At 35.2% G+C, this 27311-nt stretch overlaps 2 protein-coding genes across 2 annotated transcripts in view; one reads left to right on the plus strand and one right to left on the minus strand.

The window, feature by feature from the left end:
• LOC113493374 (transmembrane protease serine 12-like) overlaps positions 1-6979 on the minus strand; it is a 28484-nt gene extending 21505 nt beyond the window's left edge. The window contains exon 1 of the mRNA XM_026871325.1: positions 5935-6979. Coding sequence (XP_026727126.1) covers positions 5935-6022 — 88 coding nt within the window. The 5' untranslated portion in view covers positions 6023-6979. The remainder of the gene's footprint in view (positions 1-5934) is intronic.
• A 1920-nt stretch (positions 6980-8899) lies between these two features.
• LOC113493375 (cadherin-87A) overlaps positions 8900-27311 on the plus strand; it is a 55479-nt gene continuing 37067 nt past the window's right edge. The window contains exon 1 of the mRNA XM_026871326.1: positions 8900-9226. The gene's annotated coding sequence lies outside the window, so the exon portion shown is untranslated. The remainder of the gene's footprint in view (positions 9227-27311) is intronic.

The following is a 27311-nucleotide window of genomic DNA, read 5'->3' on the forward strand; positions in this document are numbered from 1 at the left end:
GTCTCTGGCATCATAGCTCCCAAATAGATTGAGTGATTTCAGATAAGTTTTTTTTTGTATTAAAGCTAAATATGTGAGAGTGTTTGTAGACGTGTTTCATTTAAAACGGTCGAGCTATTTAGAAGATATGGGGGCGTGCAATTTTTTAACGCCCGCGCCAGGGTTTTTTTTACTTATTATTTTCTTGTTAGTAATGTAACATTTATTCCACAATGTACGAGAATATATTAAACTGAACTTATCGCTATAAGTACGACAGAATTGTATCTTTGTTAAATTTTTTTGAGAGAAAGTAGTCTTATAAATAACTAAATGTTTAAACTATTCATGTCAATAACAACCGTTGACAGTTGTTGACCAATCAAAGCTGACAATCGAACTTCTTTATAATGTGGTGACTATGTATGTATATGCATTTTTCGGGTACAGTCGTCAGCTCAAAGCGACGCACAAAACTCAACTTTATTGCTTTTAACACAAAGACCACAATTGTCACAGACGTGCGGTCGGCTGTACAAGATTGACATCATTGATTTATAATGTGTTTTTCCTTAACTGACATTGTTACTTATTGAATTGAAAGTGCGACTAATTTAGCAAATAACTGATATTCACATGCTCTATTAAATATTCTATTGTAATTTGATTAAATTGGACCGAATGCTAAAGGAAAACATCGTGACAAATTTCGTTTGAAATTGATAAACAGTCACAATTTGATGAATTCTTCCTTGGAATGCAACTAGCTACATAAGATAGCTACAGATTTCACGGATTTTATGGATTTTACATATTCTTTACGTTTTACATAAACCTTCTGGTTAGTGACAAGATGTCATAAAATATTTTCAGACAATTGTTAATGCAATTATTGTAGTTTTAGGCAGCAGGATCTTTAATCTTTAATTTAAAGGTAAATGAATAGGTATTTTGGTCGTTTAAGAAAAACAGTTGACCATAGAATCTAGATTTAAAGTTCTGCTCAGAAATAAGCAAGGGTTGCCGTGGCCAGGCACTTGCACGACAGGATTTTTTTTTTTTATAAAAATTACTCAACTGTCCAACTACAAAATGGATCTTCTAAGGGCTTCTTACGTCGACATTAACTCAAAATTTGTTCAGTTCAAGTTAAAAGGTTCAAGATCAAGGACAGCCATAAACGTTAAGAGTTTAGGTTATTGACATTCTCGAGTGTGGGTGACGGTCACCCGTTAACAAGAACAGTCAAGTATGATGTTAAAAACTTTGACTTTTAAAGTTTCGTAACTGACCAGGTAGCATGTTTAGAAAGATTTTGGGGAAATTAACACTTGAGACTGGTTGTAGTGAGGTAAGGTCGAATTGTTTGATGGACGTATTTGTCTTCTGAAGACTGCAGGTTTGACCCTTATTGTGAATATTATAGAATTGTTTAGTTTCTAAAAAAAGGTGAAAAAAAGTATATAAATACAAGGAAATACCGTCGCGAAAAATGTATCCGTATCTAAAGGGTAAAAACGAATTCCGTGATAGGTCGACAGTTGAAATTTTCACCTATTTCTGTTGCTAATGTAACAACAAAAACGAAAAATTAAGATCGAAGCGAAGCGACGGTTGTGCGAACACATATTTGGTATAAACCCCACAGTTTCACCGACCTATTTTTTTCTCAAGTTCTCTCTCCACCACCACCCCCAGTTAAATTATAATTACTTAAACTCCAAACTAAAATCACATACAACGAATGTTGTTCATCAAAACACTGTCCCACGTATACACAACGATTAACCCTATACGTCAAAAGAAAGGTACCTTACGCAAAACAATTGGCATTGATTCGCCTGTCCTTATAAATGAAGCTTTCTATCTGTCGTAACACATGAATGAGGAGTTATGTCAGGAAGGTGGCCACTTACCAAGCATACTAAACAATGTAAGACTAGGAAATGGGTAAATACTATACAATAATCACGTAAGTAGGTACATTAAGACTTTATGGCATTTCGTTACGTAAGATTTGCCGTCATGAAGTTTTAAGTATTTAATAGAATGATAAATTGTGTTTAAGTACCTATTAACTAATGAATCATGTAATATATTGTTGTGTACATGTAATTTTCATTCGTACTAAGGGTATGATTATAGAAACGCTTACAAATTATGTTTTAAAAAACGCGAGATTTCTTCAATCTGTTGCAGGATTTAAAAAAAAAGCCTTCATAGGCAAGTTACCTTTTTGAAATTGGACATCTCCAATCGTATTCAATAAATTGATTTATTGGGCGTTTAAAGGCACTTGACAAAAATCTGGGGAACTCTACAAACTCTACATATACCGAGATACCAATGTTCATCATCTTCACCTCCTTAAACCCACTCTTGGGTAACATAAACCCAGTATTAAAAATAACATTCCTCTCGGTTACAGCATTCTCTCGCTGACCAAATTCAAAACAAGTGAAATAGCACTTTTAAAAACACGTATATCACCATAACTAAATAAAAGTATACTTAAACATAAAAAATAACAGTGGCTTAATAACAACTGCGTCTATTAATTTAATTGCTGCCCATTTCCCTACAACATTTTCTAAAACCAAATTAAAACTATTAACTGATTTGTTGAAAACATGAAATGGCGACTCGATCAGATCGAAGTGGAACGGTAATCGAGAAATTGATCGATTATGACGTCACAATACCCAAAGAGCACGCCTCAAAACCTATACCACGAGACCTTGAAGCTGGACTGTTAACGCTGGAGAAAGAGACAACAATCTACCCTACTGCTAGCGGCAGCTCACTTACACAACTACAACAGGCTAGCTTTAATAGCTCATAGTAAGTGGGTCTCATGTTTTTGCTTCATCACTTTCCTCGCAAAGATTTTGTTTCGTAATCAATGTAACAGTGACAATGAATTTGGTAATTCCGGTACAACAATGGACCACAATCCAATTTTTTGTCGATCCAACGTTTTTATCGATAAGATTTTCTATCGATATTGAATTGTCAATAATGCTTTACGTTCTTAAATTATAATTCGATGGATTCTGTTATTGTTGGGTTAAACGGATTACGTTATTGTTACCGAATGGTTATGTAAGATGTTGGTGTTTATGGTCCTACTCATCTAGTGAAGGTGAGGTTTTGAGAAAGCTTTGAACTGTAAGGTGTATTATAATGAAAATTATGGGGGTTTAAGCTGATTGCATTTATGAGATCATTTGAGCTTTTATGGTTAACATCTCATCGTCTGCATTAACATCAAAAATCAGTTTTAAATCTGAACATCAAAAATATCTTTTTGATTTAAATATTTTCTTTTCGACGAAAAATATTTTGTTAGTCATTCAGATATTCCAGATCTCGTACTTGAGCTCTCGATTATTTCAGCTAATCAAAACTTCAATCCTCAAAAGCCTGGCTCCAAACCTCGTAAGTTCTAATTAGCTACTAAGCTGAGGCTTTATTAGAATCTCTGGAATCTCCAACTGACCATTATCATCATCATACATCACTCTTATATCACCCACAGCTGGGTAAAGGCCTCTTTTCTCTGTCACCTGGATTCTTGCAGCAATTTATTGGCTCAACAGCGAGTGCGACAGTTTGCAAACAGATCATGACATTTATTACGACTAAGACAAGATATTGTCTGCAAACATTAAAGGGAAACCCGGTCGTTTGCATTGGAAACGAGTGGATATAAATATTGAGATGGAAAAGTGAAATCTAAGTATTTGTGTAATAAAACAGTTTCCTATTGCGATAACAGAGTGATTGTAATTACGTTTGTGGTATTTGTATGTGATGACGTGTCGTAAGTTGAATGATGGGGTTTTTGATTCAGATATGCATGGTTAGAATTGAGAAAACGGAGGCTATGGAATGAAAAGAATAAGTTCATAACAAAATCGTTGTAAGACCGACGTAATCGGTTTAGAGGGATAATATATTGGAGTAGGAAGAAGAATTACTATGAAATTGAATAAGAGAGTAAAGTAATATATTTAACGTTGATTGAATTAAAAGGAACAGGATAAAAACAGTATATTTACACAATATATTTGAAATCCCTTCAATTATGAGAACAACTTAATTAAAACACGGATTTAAAAAATCTTAAATTAAAGTGATCGTTTGAAGATCGATAACTTTTCAAATGATTGAGCTATTAATTAAATTAATACTTGATTTCGTAATTTAATTGATAATAACTTTTATCACTTTATTAATGTAAGCCATTCGGTCTTTATTAGCCAATATAGTAGAATATAAATAGTAGATAATTGAAAATAGTTTGTTGATGAATGAAGAGGAGTAACTTTAATGTTATATTTTTTTCAGTAAGAGACTCCTACTGGGATTTATAGAGTCCATTAAATAATTGCCATCATTTTTTTTATAAAAACCTCATTCTTCACCTCACCTGGAATTCTTTTCCAAGAGAAGAATCAAGTAGAAGTCTTCTTCGCTTTTTAAACAAATGCCGGTCATAATTATCAAAATTCAGATTCAAGATTTTGTTCAAAATGTTTTCGTTGGACTAATTTTGCTACCTTTGAAATTTGAATCCTTTCAAAGCTACCAAGCCTAATAATAACTTCATTACCAATACAATAAAAGCTCCAGATTGTCACCATAACTTTTAACATGTCACATAACTCCAGAATCACCAGATAATATTAATGCTGGTTCTGAACGTTCTGATATTTATGACCCGGCCTTTCGTAAGAGTAATTGTAAGTAACTACCTCTTAAACATGGCGATACAAAGGCAGCTGTCACTACCTTACTACAGGTAGTAAGTAAGCCACGTTCAGTAAGAGGGAATGCTGAATGTAAGATAGTTAGAGCTGGGAGAAAATGAAAGTGGACATGTAAATTTGTTGGGGTTTTTGTAGGTATCAGTGGTGGTGTATTGGGACTACGTGTTGTATAGGCCTTGGTAAACGATGTTAATAGTTTTGATATAGATTTAAAAGTAGCTACAATATTCTGTTTAAAGGAAATTGTAGTTTTAATTGTTTGAGTAGTATATGAAGTTATTGCGGTTCGGTATGTAGCAAACGTTGAAGATATGGTCCGTGAGCTTTAGTTTCGAAAAATTGTAACATTTAATATGATATTCGGTCTCTTAATAAGATCACCTTTTGTGGCACTCTATAACTATTCATCTTTAGTAAATTCTGTACTCATGAGAGTAAGAATAAGTAAGCTTTGTATCTACCTGCATAAATATTTTTTGTACGTCTTTTTTTTAATTAAATCACCCTTATTTTATTACAGTAGTCTTTGCTCTATTAACTTCTCCTATTACCAATTCTTAAGACAAAATTATAGAATAATTTAGTCTTACATTAATTGAAGTTTGAAGTTTTTTTTGGTTCGGAACTCAAAGAAGTAGAAGGGATAATTCAGCATCCACTAAATGTCAAGATGCTAAGGAAAGCGAAACTTATCGATAGTGAGAACAATGGTGATAAATTATATAAATCATTGACAATTACTGCCCCGGCAGATACTCATCAATTGGGACAAGATTCGGATCAAATAGATCATTTAGCAAAGACCCAATGTATAATTTGTTGCCAGATACAATTTATATCTTTCACTTTAATATTGCTTACTCATTATAATTAATTGAGTCGTTAGGATGTTTTAGATAATTAGTAATTTTAGGACTTATTGGATTCGGATCATGAGCGTAACTGCGGTTGGAATGGTTTTTCCAAGTCAAGATTTAGTTTTGTTGTGATTGAGTTAACGATTGACGATACAAATTTAATAAGGATAATATTTAAGCTTAGCTTAATGATTTAAATTGCATTTTGGTGTCAAACCATTTCCCAATTAAATTTGAATGGTCTTATTATTCAGTGACGACTTTCGATGGCATTCGTAAATTGATGTGGTAGCGGTTTTTTAAGAAAAATATTTTAGTTTTCTTACCTCTAGGGCTGTAACCATCACAGCTGTCCATAAGAATCGCCAGCAGACATACAATTAAAACACAACAGCTAACACGCGTCATAGTCATTACTTGACACGACAACAATCAATTCATTATTCTTCAAGCACGCACGTTACTATTTTATGCGTAAATTACGCGACGATACGTATCAACATTTAACGATTCATAAACATCACTATTAATCATCGTAACACCCAATAAAAGCGCGGTAAAAGTCAGCCGTTCGTTTGAAATGTTTGAATATATTTTTCTAACGGTTTTTTTCGAACACGTGCGGTTCAGGCGCTGTCGAAATTAGAAATGGTTCGAAAAAAGTGCGCACTGCACTTGCGTCTGTATTAATGACTAACGATACTCGATAGTGTTTTTACTTTTTTCCGTAGTGTTGCGCCGGCGCCTAATGCCCCCACCGTGGAAATGAATGGGGGGGTCGGCAACATTTTGTGCGGGGAATCCGTAGGAAGGAAACCAAGAGTGACGGCTCCGTGATTTATTATTGTACGGAAGCTGGGAACCGCTTACTTATTTAGTATGAATTATCAATTTTGTATCCTTTTTCCTCAAATGTATTTTTGAAGTTACTTCTTTTTTTAAACTATAGAGTTTTTTAATTCATTTTTAACTTGCCTTGAGTCTGCTATTTTTAACATACGACGAGACAAACTGTTAGTTTAGCAATCCAGATTTTGCTAAAATACAAACTAAGTTTTGAAAGCGTTTGAAAGAAGTGCTGCTAAACTGAAAAGATCTCGAAAGGAACACAGCAAAGCGACGAAAACACCAAATCATTTTATTTTAAATCTATTTCTGCAAACGAAAACATGTAAAGCTTGATCGCCTAGCTAGAAAACCTAAAACTTTCCTAACAATTTCCAATCCAATCATTTCTTTTTGGGCCTTATTTTATTTGTCACGCGTTGTCAAGGCGCGTGAAATTATTCAACAGTTGTCAGGCTTACCAAACAAATGTTGTTGATCAATGCCTATAGAGAGTGAAATGATCTGCGCGTGCGCAACACTCGCTTTCCGTCCGGCCGTTGGATTGGCTGCTTGTTGACAGATTGGTGTAGCTCTTTGTATTATGTTTGACAAGTGTGTGGGACTTTGTTCGTGTAGATGTCATGTTGATTACTGGCTACTAATTAATACATCGATCAATCAATTTATTTGTTCTACTGCAGGATAAGACTATGGCTTCCCCCAGATTAACACTTTAATGGGTGAATAATTGCGATAGTTAATCATTACCTAATTTAAGCTACTATGCTTAATATTTGTATGAAATTAAACGCAGGATAAGAAATTAGTTTTATCTATCAACTTTCTATACCTTTTTATGACAGTAAATTTATTTATTTAGTTCTTTAATGTCTCCCTTTATTTATGTGAAATTAATACATGCCTATCTGATCCTATGACATTGTGGATTATTTTAATTTATCTATTTTACGAAAGTTGGAAAATTAATTTGTTGTTACTTCTGTTTTGAACTCTGCTTGCTTCTATTCTGCAGGGTTGGAAGACGGTGAATTATTATGTTCACTGTATTTATATTACACGGAAATCTTCATTTTTCTTTTTTGATATTTTTGTTAATCGTTTTGACAGACTAATTGTTTCTTTTTATCAAAAAACCAACGTCTAACGAATTTTCGTTTTATTCAGAAACACCGAAATTCAACATTTTTCCACTTTTTTAAATCTCAAAATGTAATAAAATAGTGTAGATACTTACATTAGGAATTATTAAAAAAACCTACATTATTATAGTGTTACGTAGTTTCTGCATAGAGAGTGAAATGATATGCGCTTGCGCCGCGGATGGGTGCAGTTGCGTTGCGCTGTTATTACACCTTCATTCATTGATATCATCACGCGAATATAGTGGTGTGTGTGTGTACCTTAATAGATGTTTGTTGTATAGTTTTGTACCCATAGAAGTGTCATAGATTGGAACATAGATTTTTAAGATTAATTATTACAAGAAATAGGATTACTGAAACGGTGTGTCAACGCTTTTAAAACAATTGTAACTAAAATTTATCGTCATATTATAGTGCGTCTCTTACTCATGACACAAAGGTATAAACATACAGGAAATAATTAAAAATATTGCATTTCTTAACCTCGACTTTGATTTTGATAACACAATTATTGGTTGTTGTAGCAGCAATAAAAAATAACGTCTGTACAATTTAACTGTTCTTGAAATACAGCCTAATGGCAGACGTATAAGTAGACAGACATAGAAGCAACAACAAGCAGGCAAAACCTAAAAATGTCCCTTTATGTATAAGTTACGACTACTACATTTCATTCAATACATTGCCTTAGGTGCTTGCGAAGTTGTGATCCATCGAGAGTGAAATGATTACCGCCTTCTCTTCATATTGGAATACACACGAGCAGATTGTATTTTTTTTCCAACAGGTTTTAGTTAATTATCACACTTGTCTATGATATAGCTGAGGTTCCTGGTTCGTGTACTCTTGTGTACTCTCCTTTTACGCACCAGGCTAAAATAGCATAAAATTCGTATTATTTTAGTGATACTATTGACTAACAACATAAAAACATGAGTAGGTAAAATAAACATATTTCAAAAGCGTCGTATTTTTATGAATTGAAACAAGTTGACATAAAGGTTTACATAGCATTCGAATTCCCATCTACGACACAAACGCTAGTGTGGTTTTCAACGACATCTATGGACAAGTCAGAAAAACTATAAGCAACGCACTCTATCGTGTTTAGGGCGTATTAAGTACATAATCAATGAAATCGAAGCCTACTAACTTGCTAGTACTCATTTTGTTCACTAGGGGCGCTTCGTCTGCTTGCAGTAAATGCATTACTGTTAGCCTCTTCTCACTCTTTCATTCATTGCTTAATACTTAATGGTAGACAGAGATAGCTAGAATCGTGTCAATGGAACGTAACGTAAACACAGTTGTCAGTTGACGGACTAAATTCCACGGTGGCGGGCTAGCTAAGTATTTTAATTGTAGTTTAATTCAAAATATCGTGTAGACATACAAGTATTACTGAAAATATAATTATGTAGGTCCGTGTTCCGTTCAAAGTGCTGTTCAGTGTGTTTAAGTGATACTTTTAAATAGTTTTCTGTGATGTCAAGTTGTTAAAGTAACGGTATTGAAGTGCTGTGAACTGTGGTTTGCATGAATTTGAACACACCTAGAAAGAAGCCCGTTTTTTGAATAAAGACCAGGATGCAACATTTTGTGTGATTTTTGACTGTCCATAAATAAGGTAAGGGACCGTATTGTATTATTTGGTAGAATAAAAAAAGTTTTTTGTATAATAGGTATTGCAAAATCTTTATTACGGCATTTCTCGATCTTATAACCGAAAAATCATAACACTTGACGATGTGGTAACATTGACTGAAATACATTATAAAAAATTGGAAGGAAAAAAAGCATTTATAATGTTATCAAACTTTTTTTAATGTCTTGGGCGACAGCCCTTAGGTACAGCCACGAAAGAACATGTGTCGGATTACTATGGTCAACTTTCTTTCCAGGATATATCAGGGTCAATAATATAATATTTCTCTTTTCAATATGAATCATGCTAAATGGTTAGCACTATTGAGAGTTGAGCAAGCTGCGACCTTGTGTAAAGGTCCCCTTTTGCCATTCTCCGCTGGTTTGTCACACAAGTCCGCCAGAGAAAACACCTTAATTATTACTTAATTTATTCATGTATCGCAGTGTGCGTATGATCTGACTTAATTACTGTTCATTGGTGTGCTATTTCTGAAGTTATATTATCGTACTGTATGAAAAAAAAAACTATACTGAAACAATTTATTGAAGGAACTTTCGTGAGCCGAATTCATAGTTTCGCGTATTTATCAGGATAGCCCGTCTATTTATTAACCTATAAAATATTGTGCTGCTATACCTTACTTAGATGATCTATAAATATATTTATTCATCTATAAATTCAACACGCTTGTTTCAATTTTTACAATACAGCCTAAAACACTTAATAGGTACCTTATACTTATTGTCTGATTCAAACCTCATTGCACACTAAACGCAGTTTATTCCATAGGTCGGCTAATACTGAGCTCCCTTCCTCAAGATCTAGACAGACTTACTATCCAATACCAATGCGTATAGATCTACCTATATCTACGATTAGTAACCAGTTGGGGAAGTCTGAATCATACTAAGACTCTTTATTACTCTATTATTGCGAACCTAGATTATTGCACATAATAGGCAGGCAATTATTGCATAAAGTCTAGGTAGGTACTTGTTGGACCCGTTGCCATATTTATATTATAATATCAAAGAGCACTTAAGTACGTAAAGTATATTTTTGCTTTTGGTCTGGCTCGCCTGGATGTCGGTTTTACGTGCACAAACATTACCCGCTTCTGGCGAAGTCGGATAAAAGTATGCGTTAGTCCAAGGTGTCAGCTGCCGTCTTATAAAATTACATCCGAATCGGTCTAACCGTTTGGGCGTTCAGGCATACAAACACACTTGCATTTACAATATTAGTGTAATGACATCGTTTGAAGTCACTCGTAGCCAGTGTACAGACAACAATAAATGTATTATCATTGTTAACAACAGCATTGACAAGCACTATATTTTTAAACTGAGTATAGGTGAGTATTATGTTACCTTTGCGTAAATCAGCTGTGATAGCTACGCCCTTTCGTACATTCGCCCAAAGCAAAAACTCAAATCAATAAGCCTTTTTTAAGACTTATACTGCGATGCTTCCCCTCTAAATTGTATAAAAAGAGAAGAAAAACCCCGTCTCATACACTTAACTTCGTATTTTATATCAAACTTACAAAAACGAATTTGACCTGTTTCATGGGTGCCACAAAATTAACTGCCAAACGAAAATTCAATTCAAATCACTAGGGCTGTTCATTCAGTATCCAGCTAGTATTAAAATCTGTTTCTCGACACTAAAATGTCCTAAATACCTTAAATCCAGTATTTAAGCGAAACCAGATACCTAGTACTTTCTTTCCCTGCCAATCCGGTCTCATGTAGTGGCCTTATTCGAAAGTTGTAACAATGAGACGATTCGACGTGCCCGATAGTCAGTAAAGCGGGTTCTCAAGTCCCAAGATTGTATGATATTCTATCAAGATTCATACATTCATACATGGATCCTTTTGTTTCACGTGGAAATGTATGTGAGAAGATTGGAATTATCTTGCTGTATGACAGATCTGTAGCTGCTAAAAAGTGCGAAACAATTAGCTGTATACTTATCGTAATAATATGAGGTAAATCTAAGGCTTTTCGCATATGAGGCTACGACATATTCCGATATTTGAATAATTTACGAGCCTTCATTTTAAATATAAATGCATTACTATCAGGTAAATGAAAATAATTCTTGTGCACTTGCAGACAGATGGTCGCCCATAATTTAAATGGTAAAGTTACTAAATCATATAATAAACTACTCTCAACAAATCCATCTTGGTCTAAAAATTTAGTCTCAAGAGCCGTGAAGGTCCAATCTCTATTCATTGTCACGTGGTCATTTAGGAGACAACAATGACTCGACAGACGTACAAAAGATACCCAAACGAGTTCAACAGATGTTTATAACCACAGTTATTTGTCTGATTTGTATACGTTTCTAGGTATTGAGGATAAATAACTTTAATATCCATGTTTGAATTATTGTGCATGCAAATACGAATAACTAATAATTCCAAAAACTGAAGATTTGGGCTATTCAAAAACTACTAATAGGGTCCATTTTTACCCTTTAGTACAGAACCTTTAAATTATAAAAAAAATACTGGCTTTCAGATGCTACATTACAATTTACTGAAACTTTCAGAGAAGGCATCTGAAATCAGGGTACTTTTTCTGAGAAGAAATGTCGCATAGTGGTTTCTTAGATTTACGCGAATGTTAGACATTGACTGTCGTTGATTGTCGCAACAAACTTCCTAACAACAGGTTTAGTTCTCAGGATAGCACTTGTAATCGTGATTTTTCATGATGTTAACTCCAATAGAGTCTGTTAAGCACGTTCGTTATAAAAACATGGTTTATTTGACCTTCCTCACGTGATAGTTGGAAAGTAAACGTCACAATATTCGTACATTCATGTGCACATCGGTTTGTATATGTTTAAAACATGACAAAATGGTCAAATAATCTGACATTACTATTATAATTATAAAGCTAAGTAATTCTTAAATCACTGAGCGATTAGGGAAGAATTGAAAAAAAGCATTAATGTACTATGTTAATCCTTTTGATGGTTGGTTTCACAAAAATTATGAAAATTATGGGGTTGCTCCCCGGGTAGGCGACACGTCGGGCTCTCTGTGGGTTTGGCGTATTGACCTCAACCAGTCTACTATCCGTGCAGTCATTTCACTGCACAATCTATTGTGAAAGGTGCCGTATAAATTCAGATCTGTACTTATAATATTATGTACTTTATACCAGACCATTCAGCAATTTCAAACCTGCCTAACTATGAATAAACCAACAAACAAAAGACAACCCCGCAAAGATAACTAACCGACTTTTGTCGAATATGTAGCTCTACTTCGGTTCTATAAACATGTAGAGAATACTATTCAATCTATTTAAAACCTATTAATATAAAATACATCACCAAACAAAAGACAATCTCGCAACTTTCAAAGGAAGCTAAACACGTTTTGTCAAAGTAAGTAGCTTTGCTAAGCTCTTCGCTACGTTAACGAAGACATCACAAAACCTATCTCTACATTGCCTCTACTACAGCAAACCTATCACCGTATATAAATCGTAACGGTAACATTAAGTGACCGACGGACAAACGATATTGCAATGGCCGAGATTCGTGGATACTGGCGATGCCGGTGGAGTAGATGCCTGCATAATTAGCACGGTTGCCGTGGAAACCGGTCCATGACTGCCGTCTGAATGATGATGTTAATATCCGCTGTGGAGATGACATGTCGTTGCTAATGAGAGTAGGGGGCGTGGTACAAGCGGTTTTGGCTTGACTGTATACTTAGGAGAATCTAGGGCAAGCTTTAAAACCAAAACTAAACATAAACTTCAAGTCAAATTTGTGCTAGAAGTGATGGATGATTGAATGATGGACTTCTTGTACTCACCGCATCGAAACAAATATTGGACTGGCAAAGAGTGTCTGAGGAAATAAATCCGTGACATTGTTGATTACACAGCTGCAGGTGTAAAAATATTAAATTTGGGCAGAGAATCAGTAAGTATCCTAAAAAGTTTAAAACATAAAATATCTTCGTAATCGAACAACTAGACAAAATATTTCCATATCCTTCAAAAATTTGAATTTATCATACCCGATCAAACAAGCAGAAAATCAATTTATAGTTCAATGAAACCAGTTTCGGACTTCGGTACATTTACTTGGCTCGCTAAATATTCAAGATGTCTGCCAGCAGCGCGATGTGACTCAGTCTTCAAATCGTGTTGTTTTGCAGTATTTTTTACTTTATACAGCCTTTTGTGCTAAATTCCGGTTGGAATGGATACAATATGTGACCTGTAGTGGTATTCTTTAGACTAAGATGTCTTTTATGTTATTTATAACCGATTTCATAAAAAAGAGTGTTTATTTATTGTTATCTTTTTAAGTAGGTTCAGTAATTTATCCTTTACTAGCTGTTGCCCGCGACTTCGTCCGCGTGGTTAGAAGATATAAGTTATAATTTATACCTGCCTTCTATCTATCTTGTAGGATTCAGTCAGCGTTTGCAATGTAAGCGCAAAAAATGTGTTTTTTTACGACCTCACATTAGAAACCTCAAAAATTGTAGCCTATGTGTTATTCTGATGTATAAGCTATATTGTGGTAAAGTTTCATTCAAATCCATTCAGTAATTTTTACGTGAAAGAGTAACAAACATCCATACATCCATACTTACAAACTTTCGCCTTTATAATAGTGGTAGGATTGTGTTGAAACTTTAAATTGGATTTTTTTTGGAATATTTTTATGATGGTAAATAATGTCTCATTGACTTACTCTGCTTTGGGACACGAATGGCTTCCAATGCATTGTTAAAAATGATAAAAAAAATAATGGAAAGTAAAAACAGTGCACCTATACTTCCATATAAGTCTGCACAAGCCTTATAAAACAATTTCTAAACGGAAACGCTACGCCCAAACGGCCGTACACCATTTTGCCGGTATTAATGAACCAGTATGATCAATCCGAAAACAAGTTACATTTACGTAAACATTATGTAACAGTTTTCTACACAATCTACAAACGTCAACATTTTGATGTCCAAGTACACAAATCGAGTGATCAATGTGGTATTTTACGGCAATTTAAAATATGGCAATTTTATATCGTTTGCACGCAATCCAACGTGGAAATTCGTTTTGTCGAAATGAGATAGAGCTTGCGAAATTTTATGTGTGAGTTCTTATTCACTGTGAAATCAAAGGTTTCCTTAATTTTTTCCTTTAGACTACAGTAAAACGGTTCTGGTTAAGTCTTTCAGTTAAAAAACCAACTATCCAAGTTCTTTGATCAAATGCCGGCAACTATTATTATCAAGCTATATTTGCAGAAAACAAGGGGATCTAGCAAAACCTAGGCAATAGAACTTGTTCCAACTCCATATGAGTAAAAGAATAACTCTTGATTATTACCGAATATTCTCAAATAGATGAATGCACTTGTTGAAACAGTAAAGCTTCTGTTTTTGTGCGTCTGTTATTAAATAAATGTGCATCACAACGATATGCCTTGTATTAATAGCTATCTTATCACGAGCAATTTTATAAAGACAACTGTTTTTTGGAAACTCCTTGAAGTCAACCTTGGCCGTCAATTAAAAGTTCTAAGAGAAGTACTTTTAATTCTGAGAACTATCCATTTACGTACCTTTATACTAAGGCAGCACGTATTGGTTAGTTCAATCTAAATCAATTGAGAGGCATATAAAAAGAACTCCGGAAGGCTTACCTGAGCAAGCGCACGAATAATAGACGAAATTGGGGCCATGGCACGACGTGTGACTATGATGTCGCTAGCTGCAAGTTAGTATTGGTGGGATAATAAACTTCTTGGTTAATTTGGGCATTGACACTTGTCATTATTGGTCATTTTTTTTTCTTTTTTAGGACGACTCTCACTTTAAGGAATTTAATACTTGTGTCGCGGTCGGTTTCACAAACATACAAATCACATGCACAAAGACACCCAGACTCAGAACAAGCTTTCGTGGATCGCACAAATGGTTGTCCTACGCGGGGATCGAAGTGGGTTGGCGTGGTGACCACTCGGCTATCCGTACAGCACGCTATACCTGAACATATCCATTCCACTAGAACCACGGACTCACTTTTATGGTCATGTTGCACAATGCTAATGTATTAAGACATTTGTGTCTTCCTAGAATGTTTTAAAATACTTTCCCCAAGATGGTAAAACCAGAAACCTTACTGCTTGATGGCTGTCTTGTCTAGTATTTATTATTTTTAGCGGAAGTCATTTTATGGTCATCGGAAGCGCTTGCATTGCCTCTCACTATGTGTTACCTTACCTTAATCAGAAAATGATAGTTGTTTCATGATGATAGAAAGAAGAGATGGCCTTTACAGCAACTGTGCGTTCATTCGATTTTGATGAAATTCGTTATTACGAAAGTATGTACTCCACGAAAGGACATAGGCTAACTTTTACCGATAAATTCACACTCAAGCAGTACGCAAAAAATTGTATCTAGTAAAAACAAAACCAATAGCACAAGTTAACCTTATCCATCAACAATAAAAATGAATTAATAAAAGTGATATGAAATCTGCAATCACTTAAATGCCACATCTCAAAGAATCGCTTGAATAGCAGTTCCAGTGAAGGTCGTCAAGATTCTTAGCGCGAGCTCACTTGGATCGAGATTAGTAATGTCTCGATGTGTAACGGAAGTCTATGTTTTTATACACTTTTACGAGATGGTTACTAAGCAAAAACTTCCAAGAGAAAAAGGATGGCAAAAAGTATAGAGCAGATTCTAGAGAGCTTTTTGTTTGTTTCTTAAGATTAAAACTCAGTTATCGTCAACTCATCCTACTAAACAATGGCTAACTGTCCGGTATTAAGCTTCTTTACTTGTTATAGTTTTTTCCGTGATTGTATTCGCGAGCCGCTTTCTTCGACTGGCGAATTATAGCGTAGCTTAAACATTTTAGCTCTGTGACTTCGGGATATAATAGTCTGCCTTTATTGTAGACAATGTGTAAAATGAAAGATGATCTGATCTTCGATTAAAAAGCCATCTAGCGTGAGACAAACAGAGGCAAATAAATATAACTTAGGCTTTTTCTACACGATGCAAGACTCAGACATCAGACGAATCGGTCTATAATCGACGACTTTTTTAGGGTTCTGTGGCCACAGAGTGAAAACGGAACCCTACCAGCAATGGCTCCGCTGCCTGTCGATCCGTCTGTCACCAGGCTGCATATTTATGAAGTTTATCTGTTGTCATGCTATCCTCAACAACAAAAAATAAACATGGAAGTTAAGAAACTACTTGATCGGTGATATTTTCTTTGATTTGTATTATTTATTCAACTTTTACTTTTATCATAGACAGTCGTTTTGATGGAGACCTAAGCCAGTAGGCTTTCTTTCTTTGCCCATGTACCAAAGATTTAGAGAAAAATAATGCCATACTCGATATTTCCTCGATGAACACAATTATTTCTGACATTCAATATGGTGACCGCTTATGATTACAGCTTGATTAAGTAATGCAATTAGTTTTCACATTTTACAACTGATTACTTAACCATTAGGTGACTGTTACCGCGTAATGTTTTTGTTCGGAAACCATTGTTTGAAAAACTGGTTAAGTGTGAGCGTAGACTAGAGAAAAGGTTCAGTTGTCGGTGTAAAGTAGCATTCACGACTTCTACTGTGCGTTTTAGTATCTTTGGTTAGCTATGCGACTGTCTCTTTGTCAGTATTTTCAATAATTAAATAAATAAATACGGACAACATCACATACATTGTTCTGAACCCAAAGTAAGTTGCTAAAGCACTTGTGTTATGGAATTCACGAAGGTACCACAAACACCCAGACCCGAGACAATGTAGAAATGTGAATTTTTACATTGACCCGACCGGGGATCGAACCCGGGACCTCAGAGCTAGCGTCACCTTGAAACCGGTGCGTACGCCACTCGACCACGGAGGTCGTCATAATTAAAGTTAATACTAAATCTCATTCATCATCCTAGCCTTTCGCCAGCCATGTTGGCGGCGGGTTCCAGTCTAATCGTGTTCAGCTAAGTTTTATAAGGAGCAATGCCTAATTGACCTCCTCAAACCAGTTACCTGGGCAACATGCAACTACTGAAAACTGTATCGAACTGGCAGAAAATCTCAAATCAGAATCAGAATTTATCCAAGCCTCTTGGGAATCAAGAAACTAGGTATTGGGTTAATAGAGCTGTAATTATTATAACAACTTTCGACTTAAAAATAACAAATACTTTTGTAATATTTATGCTCGCATGCATTATTTTAAAATGTTGATAAAGATAAACTTCTTAATAATTTATTGTTTTACTGCCTCAAACAGTATTAGTCTGTTTTGGACCATATGCATTCTGTTCTAGCATTGTAATGTTTTCATTGAACCCTGATATTATGCACTTTTTATCGCTATTCACGAAAGTGAACAAAGAACTTATAGTGTGGGTGCTAAGTACTTACATAATTATGATTGTTTTATCTGCAAAGCCCATACCTATACCAATACATGCATAAAAAGTATGTATGTATGAAAAACCCTATCCGATCCCTGCAGGGCACGTAAGCGGCTTGCCAGATGTGCTGAAATAATATAATAGCAAAATATATTTCTTTAGCACAGCATAAACGACAAATATTAAGAGAAATTAATTATGTTTTAGTAATTCCTCAAACTAACAAATCTCGATTTTAGTAACCTTGTTAAGATTTATTCGTTTTCAGTGCTGTTATAGGCAATGTGAACGATATTATTTAAAAATACTTACTTAATACTTACTAAATTGATCAGGAGAAATTATATTTTTTTTTGTTTATGCAACTCCTTAATTGATGTGACAGATTTTTTTGTAGATTTTTTCTCTAGCCTACTGTGTCCTACTGCTGGGCAAAGGCCTCCCCCAAATCCTTCCACGACTCTCTATTCTGGGCCGCAAGGAACCCTGCGTGGTAAGCGTTAATGTCGTCTCGCCACCGCTTTTTCTTCGGATGAATTTCCCTTTTTACGCTTAAAAAACTCCCGTTCCCTCACCTCTGGACAACATTATTGTTACGAACACCATTTCATTATTGGTTTTTGTTCGCCTTATACGTACATCTAAGTAATGAATAATTAATTCAATGTATGATCATTATTGACCATGCATACAGTAGGTACCTTTTTAGTGAAAACCTATGAATAATCATAATTACGAGTATTGGCCGTATCGATTATTATGGATTTGATTATCATCATTGGCCTAGCCTTTTCCCAACTATGTTGGGGTCGGTTACCAGTCCAACCGGTTTCAGCTAAGTACCAGTGTTTTACAAGGAGCGACTGCCTATCTGACCTCCTCAACCCAGTTACCTGGGCAACACGATACCCCTTGGTTAGACCGGCTGTCAGACTTTTTCAAGCTTCTGACTACATGTAACGACTGTCAAAGATGTAGGAATAACAGCCGGGACCCACAATTTAACGTGCCTTCTGAAACACGGAGGAACTCGTTATGACAAAGATGGTCACCCATCTACGGACTAACCGCGTCAAGCATTAACCTGTGATCAAATCACTTATGCGGTTATAGCTTAGCTACGAGCTCCTCATTATGGATTTGATTAATGATCAGGATTGCAGTTATTGGTTCCAAATAATTAAAACTAGATAAGGATACCTGAATGACGCAACTTGTTCGGCCAATATTATTGTTTGTTATTCTATATTATTAAGGAAAACCACTAATGTCTAGGTTATTAATTTAGGCAATAATAAATATTGCGTCATTGATTTGAAAATGGTCTTATTTGGATTTTATTGTATCTTAATTTATACACATGCGTCAAAGTTCAGACAAAATGCCATATCGAGCTTTGCGATTCTACGAACGGAATTATGCCCGACGTTGCAGGTTCAATCTACTGCAGGCCAGTATCTACTAATGTGACATTTTAAAATAATATGTTTTTAATCATTTTATTCAAGGAAAACATCAGGAGAAAATGTGGATGCGGAATATTAGAATTTAGAGTCACCAACCTGCAGTCGGTAAAACGATTTCCATAAAGGGGCATTTCCCCAAAAGTGTTTTTTTTTTTCTATAAATTGTTTTAAGTTATTTATGCAAAAAACATGTAAGTAACTTAGTCTTCTTTTAAGAAAGTTTACTAAAATCTTCGAAATCCAGATTTCTCAAACGTGTCATGAATACAATATGAGATGCAGTATTGATCTGATCTTTTAGGTTAGCACGTACGATTGGTTTGTGTCAGGCGATCGTAAGAAAGCATCACCGTTTTACAGCTGATTAACAGAAAGAAAAGACATTCGAAATCTGGAGTTTGATTAAATATGTTTAGGAAGGATCCAGTAATATTGCAAAGCTCTTTAAAATTTAACAGGTCATCTAATCAACCAACCAAACAAATTTCTCTTCTTCAAATGTAACGGCAACCTCCACAGTCTTTTCGATTATGCTTCAAAGAAACAAAGAGAAAAAATTATTCATATTCCAGAAGACTTTCTAGTAAAACAGCTTACACAATTGCAAGTCTTTTCTTTAAGTTTCCGACAGCCAGTGGGCATTGTCCAAACGTCCGCATACTTTCGTTTCTGGCTCTGCCCATTATGAAACAAACAAACCACTTCAGGCCGTGTCATTCCAAAATGAAGCGTGCACCGGTTGCACAACTCGTGAAAATTTCTACTAATAACAAGTGATTCTTTGTCAATAAGTACTTGTTGCTTTCAAGACTACTTACTCTTAGCACATCAATTAGTAAAACATCTGTCTGGTGTTCTGTTTTACGTTGCGTTTGTTTCTATGTCTCGTGTCCAGCCAGTAACGACCCTGATGAGTTCATGTTACATCTGCAGTCTTTAAATTACATAAATTATGAATCTTAATAGTCGTAACAGGAAAGTTTAGAAGTATTAAAGGCCAATGATAATAATAAAGTCCTGCCTGATTCTGGCCACGGATAGTGAGACGAGTGTCGCAAAACACAAGCCAACACCGGTGCATTCTCTATTCTTTTACTCTAATAGCAAGATGAAATCAAATAAAAAAGATCAAAAATCATTTATTGGAACATTGCATTAGTTAATAAAAACTGTGTTGCAACTCAGAATCAACATTCATACGTGACTTCCAAAACACGGAAGCTGTGTGTATTTACTTCAGAAACGCACAAAACAGTCGAAACGTCTTTGTGTGACTTGGGATCGAACTCGAAGCCTTTGAATTTTCTATTCACGATCTTTTCACGTGGTGACTGTATTGTTATTAATAGCATTTTTGCCTTCTTACTCCTTGATGCCTTTCATGCATTTTCTTTACATAATAATGTAACAATAATAAACTGCAAGTGAACAAACAATCTCACTCCTAAACGCCAGCAGATTAATTATTAATATATTCAAGACGTTACAAGAAAAACGTTGGTTGCGTGACTTTAATGTGATTTTTGTGTTTCTGCTGAGTTGTGCATTACGCTCGTAATACGGTAGCAATTTGTCGTAATGACGTAATCGACGTGTGTCGTGTGAGGAGAGCTTTATGTACAGCCACAACTAAGATCATACTTGAGTACGTAGTCATATATTAGGTACTAAATATATTGACTGAAACAGAAAAATATTTATAGAATAAGTCTACTTGATACTTCAAAAATAAACACTTTAATTTATTATTTGAAAACAAGAATCAATCGGTCGCATTATCAATCATTAACGTCAAAAAGATTGACAAGGTAACGCACATAAAAAAAACCCAATTTTCCCCTATATAATTAAAAATAGCTCCTCAAGGCAGATATTATTTAGAAGACTAGTTTTTCGGAGTGACGGAACTATCCTACTGGAAAACATTAACATTCAAGAGATACAAACATTTATTCTTCTATCTCAAGGGATGCTTATCAGCTACCACTTATGTCGCTGTCTGTACCTTAACACCACACCGTGAAACATCGTGAGTCAAAGAGTGAAATATGTCGTCACACTAATATATGTATATGCCTTTGTAATGCATGGGAATTGTGACACTATTCTATGGGAATACCTGTAATAGTCGAGTTGATTACCCGGCGATGTTTGGTTAATGTCCTCCAGAATCGTAGCTGAGAAATAGATGTGGCTAGGACTTGTTTGAATTCTTGATTGTGGTTTATTTTAAGCATTGTTTTCTCCTACAAAGCCTGTCCATATTCAGACTACTTACTTTTCTTATTAGACGAGTATCGTGTTTTCTGGTTAGACTAGAAAAACCGTTCAAGCGCGAGTCGGACACTGTCGGTTAACAACATCACATACATTGTTCTGAACCCAAAGTAAGTTGCTAAAGCACTTGTGTTATGGAGTGGAGGTATGGTTTAGTGCCAAATAAATGTAGGTGAGTACTAACACCCAACAAAATGACCGTAATAACCTAACTTTTTACTTTTTTACTTTTAGAACAGAAATTAACTTCTAAACTAATTTAATAAACACTTTGATGATTTAACAAAATACTGTCTGTCTCCAAAGTGCCTTGATACAGTTAAATGTTCTGTTAAAGATATTATGTGCTTTATCGAACTAATTAATTTAGTGTACATGTACGATAAAGTGAACTTTAAAAATATTATTTAATTACTTTTTATCAGCTCCTACAGGCGCCACTAATTAAAAAGCTTATTAACCTCGGTCGTAAAAAAGCACTTACTCATTAAAAAGTCAATGAACCCATTTACTTAGCTTAGTGTACCATTTACTTATCTTTGTTGAAGACTTTTATCATATTTGTCGACTTATGCATCTAATGATTATTATTGTATATACAAACTAGCTGTTGCCCGCGGGCCCGCTCGCTTCAATCGAGTAAAGTCCCACGGGAACATTAAATCATGATAACAACTCCTATCCTATTCGTTAATCCTGGATATAAACTAACTGTATCAAGTTTGGTCAAAATCCTTTAGTACTTTTTGCGTGAAAGAGAAATAAACATCCGTATATGCAAGCTTTCGCGTTTATAATATTAGCAGGACGTAGGAACAGTAGGAATAATATTACAAAAGCAAAGGCGTTTATAGAAAGCTCCGAAATTGTCAAACAAGAAAAAAAAACAGAACTTTTGCAGACCCCATCTCAAAAACTCAGCCCGCATCCGTATTATAATGGCCCCACTCGACTTCGCATACGACTAATTGTGTACTACATCATAAAGTCTTACTGTCACAATAAAGTTAAAGACTTAAGTAATAACAATAAAAATTACGATAGACATTCTTGACTATTTGACAAAATCCCCGCTCAATGTCATAGAACAAAATGCGCGCAAACGTCAAATTAAAAAGAAATAACCAAGCAAAGACAAAGGAGATTTAACCTCAAGTGCCATTAGTCAAAAGAGCCTTGTAGCCTGACAATTGTTCACTAATTGTTTAATTAAATACAAATTATTGTTTTAATTCAGTTTCGCACGTTAGCAATCTGGTTACCTAGTTCACAGCATTGTGCTGTGGCCTGTGGATGTTGATCGATATTGTAATGTGCTATGTGCTGCTACTGGCTTTGTTTTCATAATAGTGCTGGTAAAATTGTTGCGGTAGAATGGAGTAATTTGATGATAATGTCCAAATTGTATAACTATTGTAAACTAAACACGTTCTTAAAACTGCACCTGATTCAAACTTTTTCAGAGATCTTGCGAAGCATTTTGTTGGCACGTTGTGACCTGATGAATTTGTCATAATTGTTGTGATGCCAACCTTTTGAGCAACCTAGATTCCAGTTACAACGATGTGATTGATTTTTTGTGCCAAGTCTATTAATATAGTTGAGTCTGTAATAAAATATTTGTCTTAACGCTTCTTTACCTATTACTCCATATAACTAAATATTTATTTAAAGACTTACAAGACTACCATATTTCTCAATCACTAATTCTTCTCAAAGCCAAAGTAAGACCTACAGGTAAATGCCATCGCTAGTACGTTTCCTTGTTTAAGAGCCCGCGTCAACTTGTTTCCTACAACTACCGGTCTTACGCAAGATTTACTGCCTACTACCTTTCGTTGACCTGTTTTCTAACTTTAAAGAATGTTGGGCTACTTTTACTTAGGCAAAGAGCCAGGTAAAAAATACAAATGCAACTAGTGATGAAAATTTTAGTTCGATATTTTTAAGCGGGTAATGCGGGTATGTTATCAGGTGTCTTGAATTCTCTTCTCAAATTGACGACCTAATTGCCTAGCCTCCCTATTTCAAGTTAAAAAAGGAATAAAAATTGGGCTCATTAGTTTTTATTTGAGGACGTATGGTTACTTACCATACCACTTACCACGATTACGTTGAAATTGTCATTAACTAGAGTCGCGCAGAGGAAGCATGAGTTATCCCGTGACTCTGACTTAAGCAAAAAACCAGTGTGTTTTTCGTCGGAGAGAGTCCAACATGGCCCACGCTACCGTGCCCTCGGCGTGGGGCGTGAAATCATTACTTTTTCACCTCGGAAAAAAAGGACGGCCTCGTTAGCTAGATATGGCCTATTAAAATTTGCTTCTGTGAAGTGATCGTTGCCAGGTACTAGGTAGCCAGCCCTTACAGAATAGACGGTTCCTAATGTTACTTTAACGTTTCTTTAATCTACGGTATGAAGCATTTGTTATGAATGTAGAGCTGGTGTCATTAGTCTGAATGCGTGCGCTGAACTGTTGCGTGCACGCCTGTCATACTTTGTGTTAGCAAATCGCCGTGAGAGGTGATACTAAACGTTTTTTGTATCATATGTCTGTAGTAAAGAGGTTTTATGGAGTTATTGGCTTATCCGCGTGTATGTCTGTTTGGTAATCGATAAAAATAGAGTACGTTCTTTGGCTTTGAAGTAAAAAAAATGCTGATTGGTGGAAAAAAATGGATATTTTTTTCCTCTTAAAAGAAGCATCTCTCTTTTTGCAAAGCACCGTCTTATAATCAGTTCAAGACGGTAAAATAGCAGGATGGAGTTACTCTCGCATTAATCATTAGAAAAAGATTTACTTTACTTCTATTACCATCCAAATCAAGTTGTGTTTTGCAAATAAACACGTATTTAACATAAAATAATTACAATACTGCGTTTGTTCAAATAATAAATCTCAACACACAATATTGTTAGACATTAAAACACATCTCATGCATAAATTACAACCCAATTAAATCTATACCTCTATAACTATAGACACGTATTTTCTGCGTAAAGTTAGTCGTCAATTATCATCCTTATCACAACGCAATAAAGTCGATTTTAGTAATCAGTATTTATGGAGCTATTTAATTATCATATTTGACCTTAACCTGAACCGTATGAAAATAACGACATCTTAAGTATTTAAGGGTCAGACTACTTTCAAGTGTAAGACACAGGAATTTCTGATTATTGAAGTAGAGAAGATTGTAGAGAAAATAATACTCTATTGTTTGCGAAGCTAAGCTCAAATTCGGTTGTGCATATGATAGTCTGTGCTAAAATGTACATAGTATTTTAGTCGCAGTGTTGTTTAATCTCAGGCATTTAGTTGAGTTATTTGCCAGTAAAGTGTGGTAAAGGACACCTCATCAAACGGTCATCAGTAGAAGCGTTAGCGTGATCCACAAATTCTTGTTCAGGATCTGGGTATGTGTGTGCATCACTAAGGATTGAGGGATTACCCAGGATTAAGTTCCAATCAGTACTTTTTCCTTCGTCCCAAAAAATTGGGTAAATTATTCGATAATTAGATACAATATCATTCAACGTCTTTGATCCAGTCAGTCTCAAACATAACCAAACGCACTGTGGTGGACGACCGCGATCATACACCATCTTACATACCGTTGGTGTAATCAACAAAGCAAGCCTTTTCACAGGTATATTTTTTGTTTAGCCTTCTTTTGCAAAACCCTCTGGCAGAACGAGTCGCACTTGAACGTATTTTAACACGTTTTTGTACACTCACTTTCTTGTTTGTCGTTCCGGGATTTTTATTACTCAATTTTGAGACACTTCCTGATAAGCTAGCAGGCAAATTTTCAGGGTAGCTTCAAACCCGATGATAATAAAATTTACAGCTATAAAAACGGCCGCACCGATTTCGACGATTTCAATGGAGTGATTATTAAGTACTTATATTTACAAAGATTTCTTTCTTTCAATCAAATAATTTCCCTCCATTGCTCCAATATCAATTTCTACGTTCTGTTGCGTTTGTCTTGTAAATCTGTGTTCATAGAATGTCGTCGCTGACTGTACATATCGGCGAGACATTAGGTATGACACAAATACCGCGCCTAAAGGTTCACTGTGGTTCAGGTATTCGCAAGTATTCGTGGCGAGCCTAATGTTTTAATTGCCTTGATATACATGAGTGGGGATTTCAATGTCAGGTTTCAATTTTTCTAAATATGTAGCTTTTAATATGTACAAAGTTGTAGAGGTAGGAGGAGGACAATGCTAGTGTACTAGATCAATTTGCGTGGGTAGTATATAATGGCAGACGATATGGCTGGAAAGAGTGTATCTTGTGAGATGACGTCAGATAGAAAGGTATGGAAGAAGAAGACATGTTGCGCCGACTCCAAATAAAATTATTGGGATTAGAGCAGGGGCATGATGATGATGATGACCGTAGAATGGTAGACACAGTATGTCTTGTATTACTGATTTACGTCCTTTTTCTAAGATAAGTTCACTAAGATATAATTATTACTTATGTTATTTTTGAGCTCTACAATACCTATGATTTTGTTGAGTCATTATAACTTTTCTTGGAATCAGACTTTTATTTTTACTTATGCATAAACTGGCAAGAAGTTTATACCCATATAACTTTTATTTAACCCGTAGTCTTTTAATGTTATATCTAGAAAGCGTCCGAAATACTGGCCAGGTATTAGAAATAAACGAGTAAAATACTTTAATTTTCCTCACACTATAATCTAGCCGTACCAAATTCGAAATACAATAAAAAGCTAGAATCACAAAACTACCGGACTTGAACGCCAGCACCAGGAACCTACCACCAAGACTTACAGCTATATCACTGCGGGTGTGGGAAAGAGATGCCGCTCTACGCCATGTAACTCCTTCTCACTCCCACAACGTTCATAATACTACTTGAAGACGTCGTGGTAGACTGTATCAAAGGCGTGCATTATTGCGGTCGACCCGGCCACCGTTACACCATTGCATTATCTTACAGTTAGCTTACTTACCTAAAGAAACAGCTGAACACACAAACAGACAACATACCAAACATTCATACAGGGTATACGAATTTAAACCTTATCTTGTTAGACTTTAAGGTGAATATTAACGTATGTGTATTATATGAGTGTACTGTGTCTAATATTTGGTTATATTTCAACGATGGATTTAAGTGGAGGTTTTTTTACGGACTATTTAATAGTTATGTTATGGTGTGAAGGAAAGTATGCATCATGTCTGTCTGTAATTAGATGTCTTACTTGGAAGTGTGAAAATCAACTTTACTGTAATTTGTTTCTTTATAGGCTTTCTTACTCAAAGGGTTAAAACGGAACAATATTATCGTCCGTCATCAGGCTATATCTCATCATGAAATGTAATAAAATTAATAGTATTTAATAGCGAGACAGTTGAAATAACATCAGATTATACTTTTCAATTGCTTTAACAAAACATACTAAAAATAAACACCGAGAAGTAACGCTTTTTTTGTACTCGATTCATACTTTTTTTATAAAGCCTGTTTTAGATCCCACTGCTGGGCAAAGGCCTCCCCCTCTTCCAAACCTCTCCCTCCTTTACGTTTTCCGGCGTGCGCCCCGATTCATACTAACCGGTTTTGTTGTTATCACATAGGTACAAAGAAGCCTAAATAAACTAAAAAATATATACCTATTACTTTAGCTCAACGCTAAGTTTCCGAGTCTGCTTAGCGCTATAAGCTCGTACAAAACGTAAGTAAGGGCTAAAGCATGCAGCATAACAGGTTGTTATCGGTATGTTACGCAACCCGTTTACCTCATCTCATCTCGGAAGATAAACCAGAACTGTGAACCGTAGTCGTTTTGATCGCAAAAAATATATTTGATGTAGTCTGTTAGATGTTTAAAAGA

This window comes from Trichoplusia ni, chromosome 4, assembly GCF_003590095.1.
Source record: "Trichoplusia ni isolate ovarian cell line Hi5 chromosome 4, tn1, whole genome shotgun sequence".
In the NCBI taxonomy this organism is placed as follows: Eukaryota; Metazoa; Arthropoda; class Insecta; order Lepidoptera; family Noctuidae; genus Trichoplusia; species Trichoplusia ni.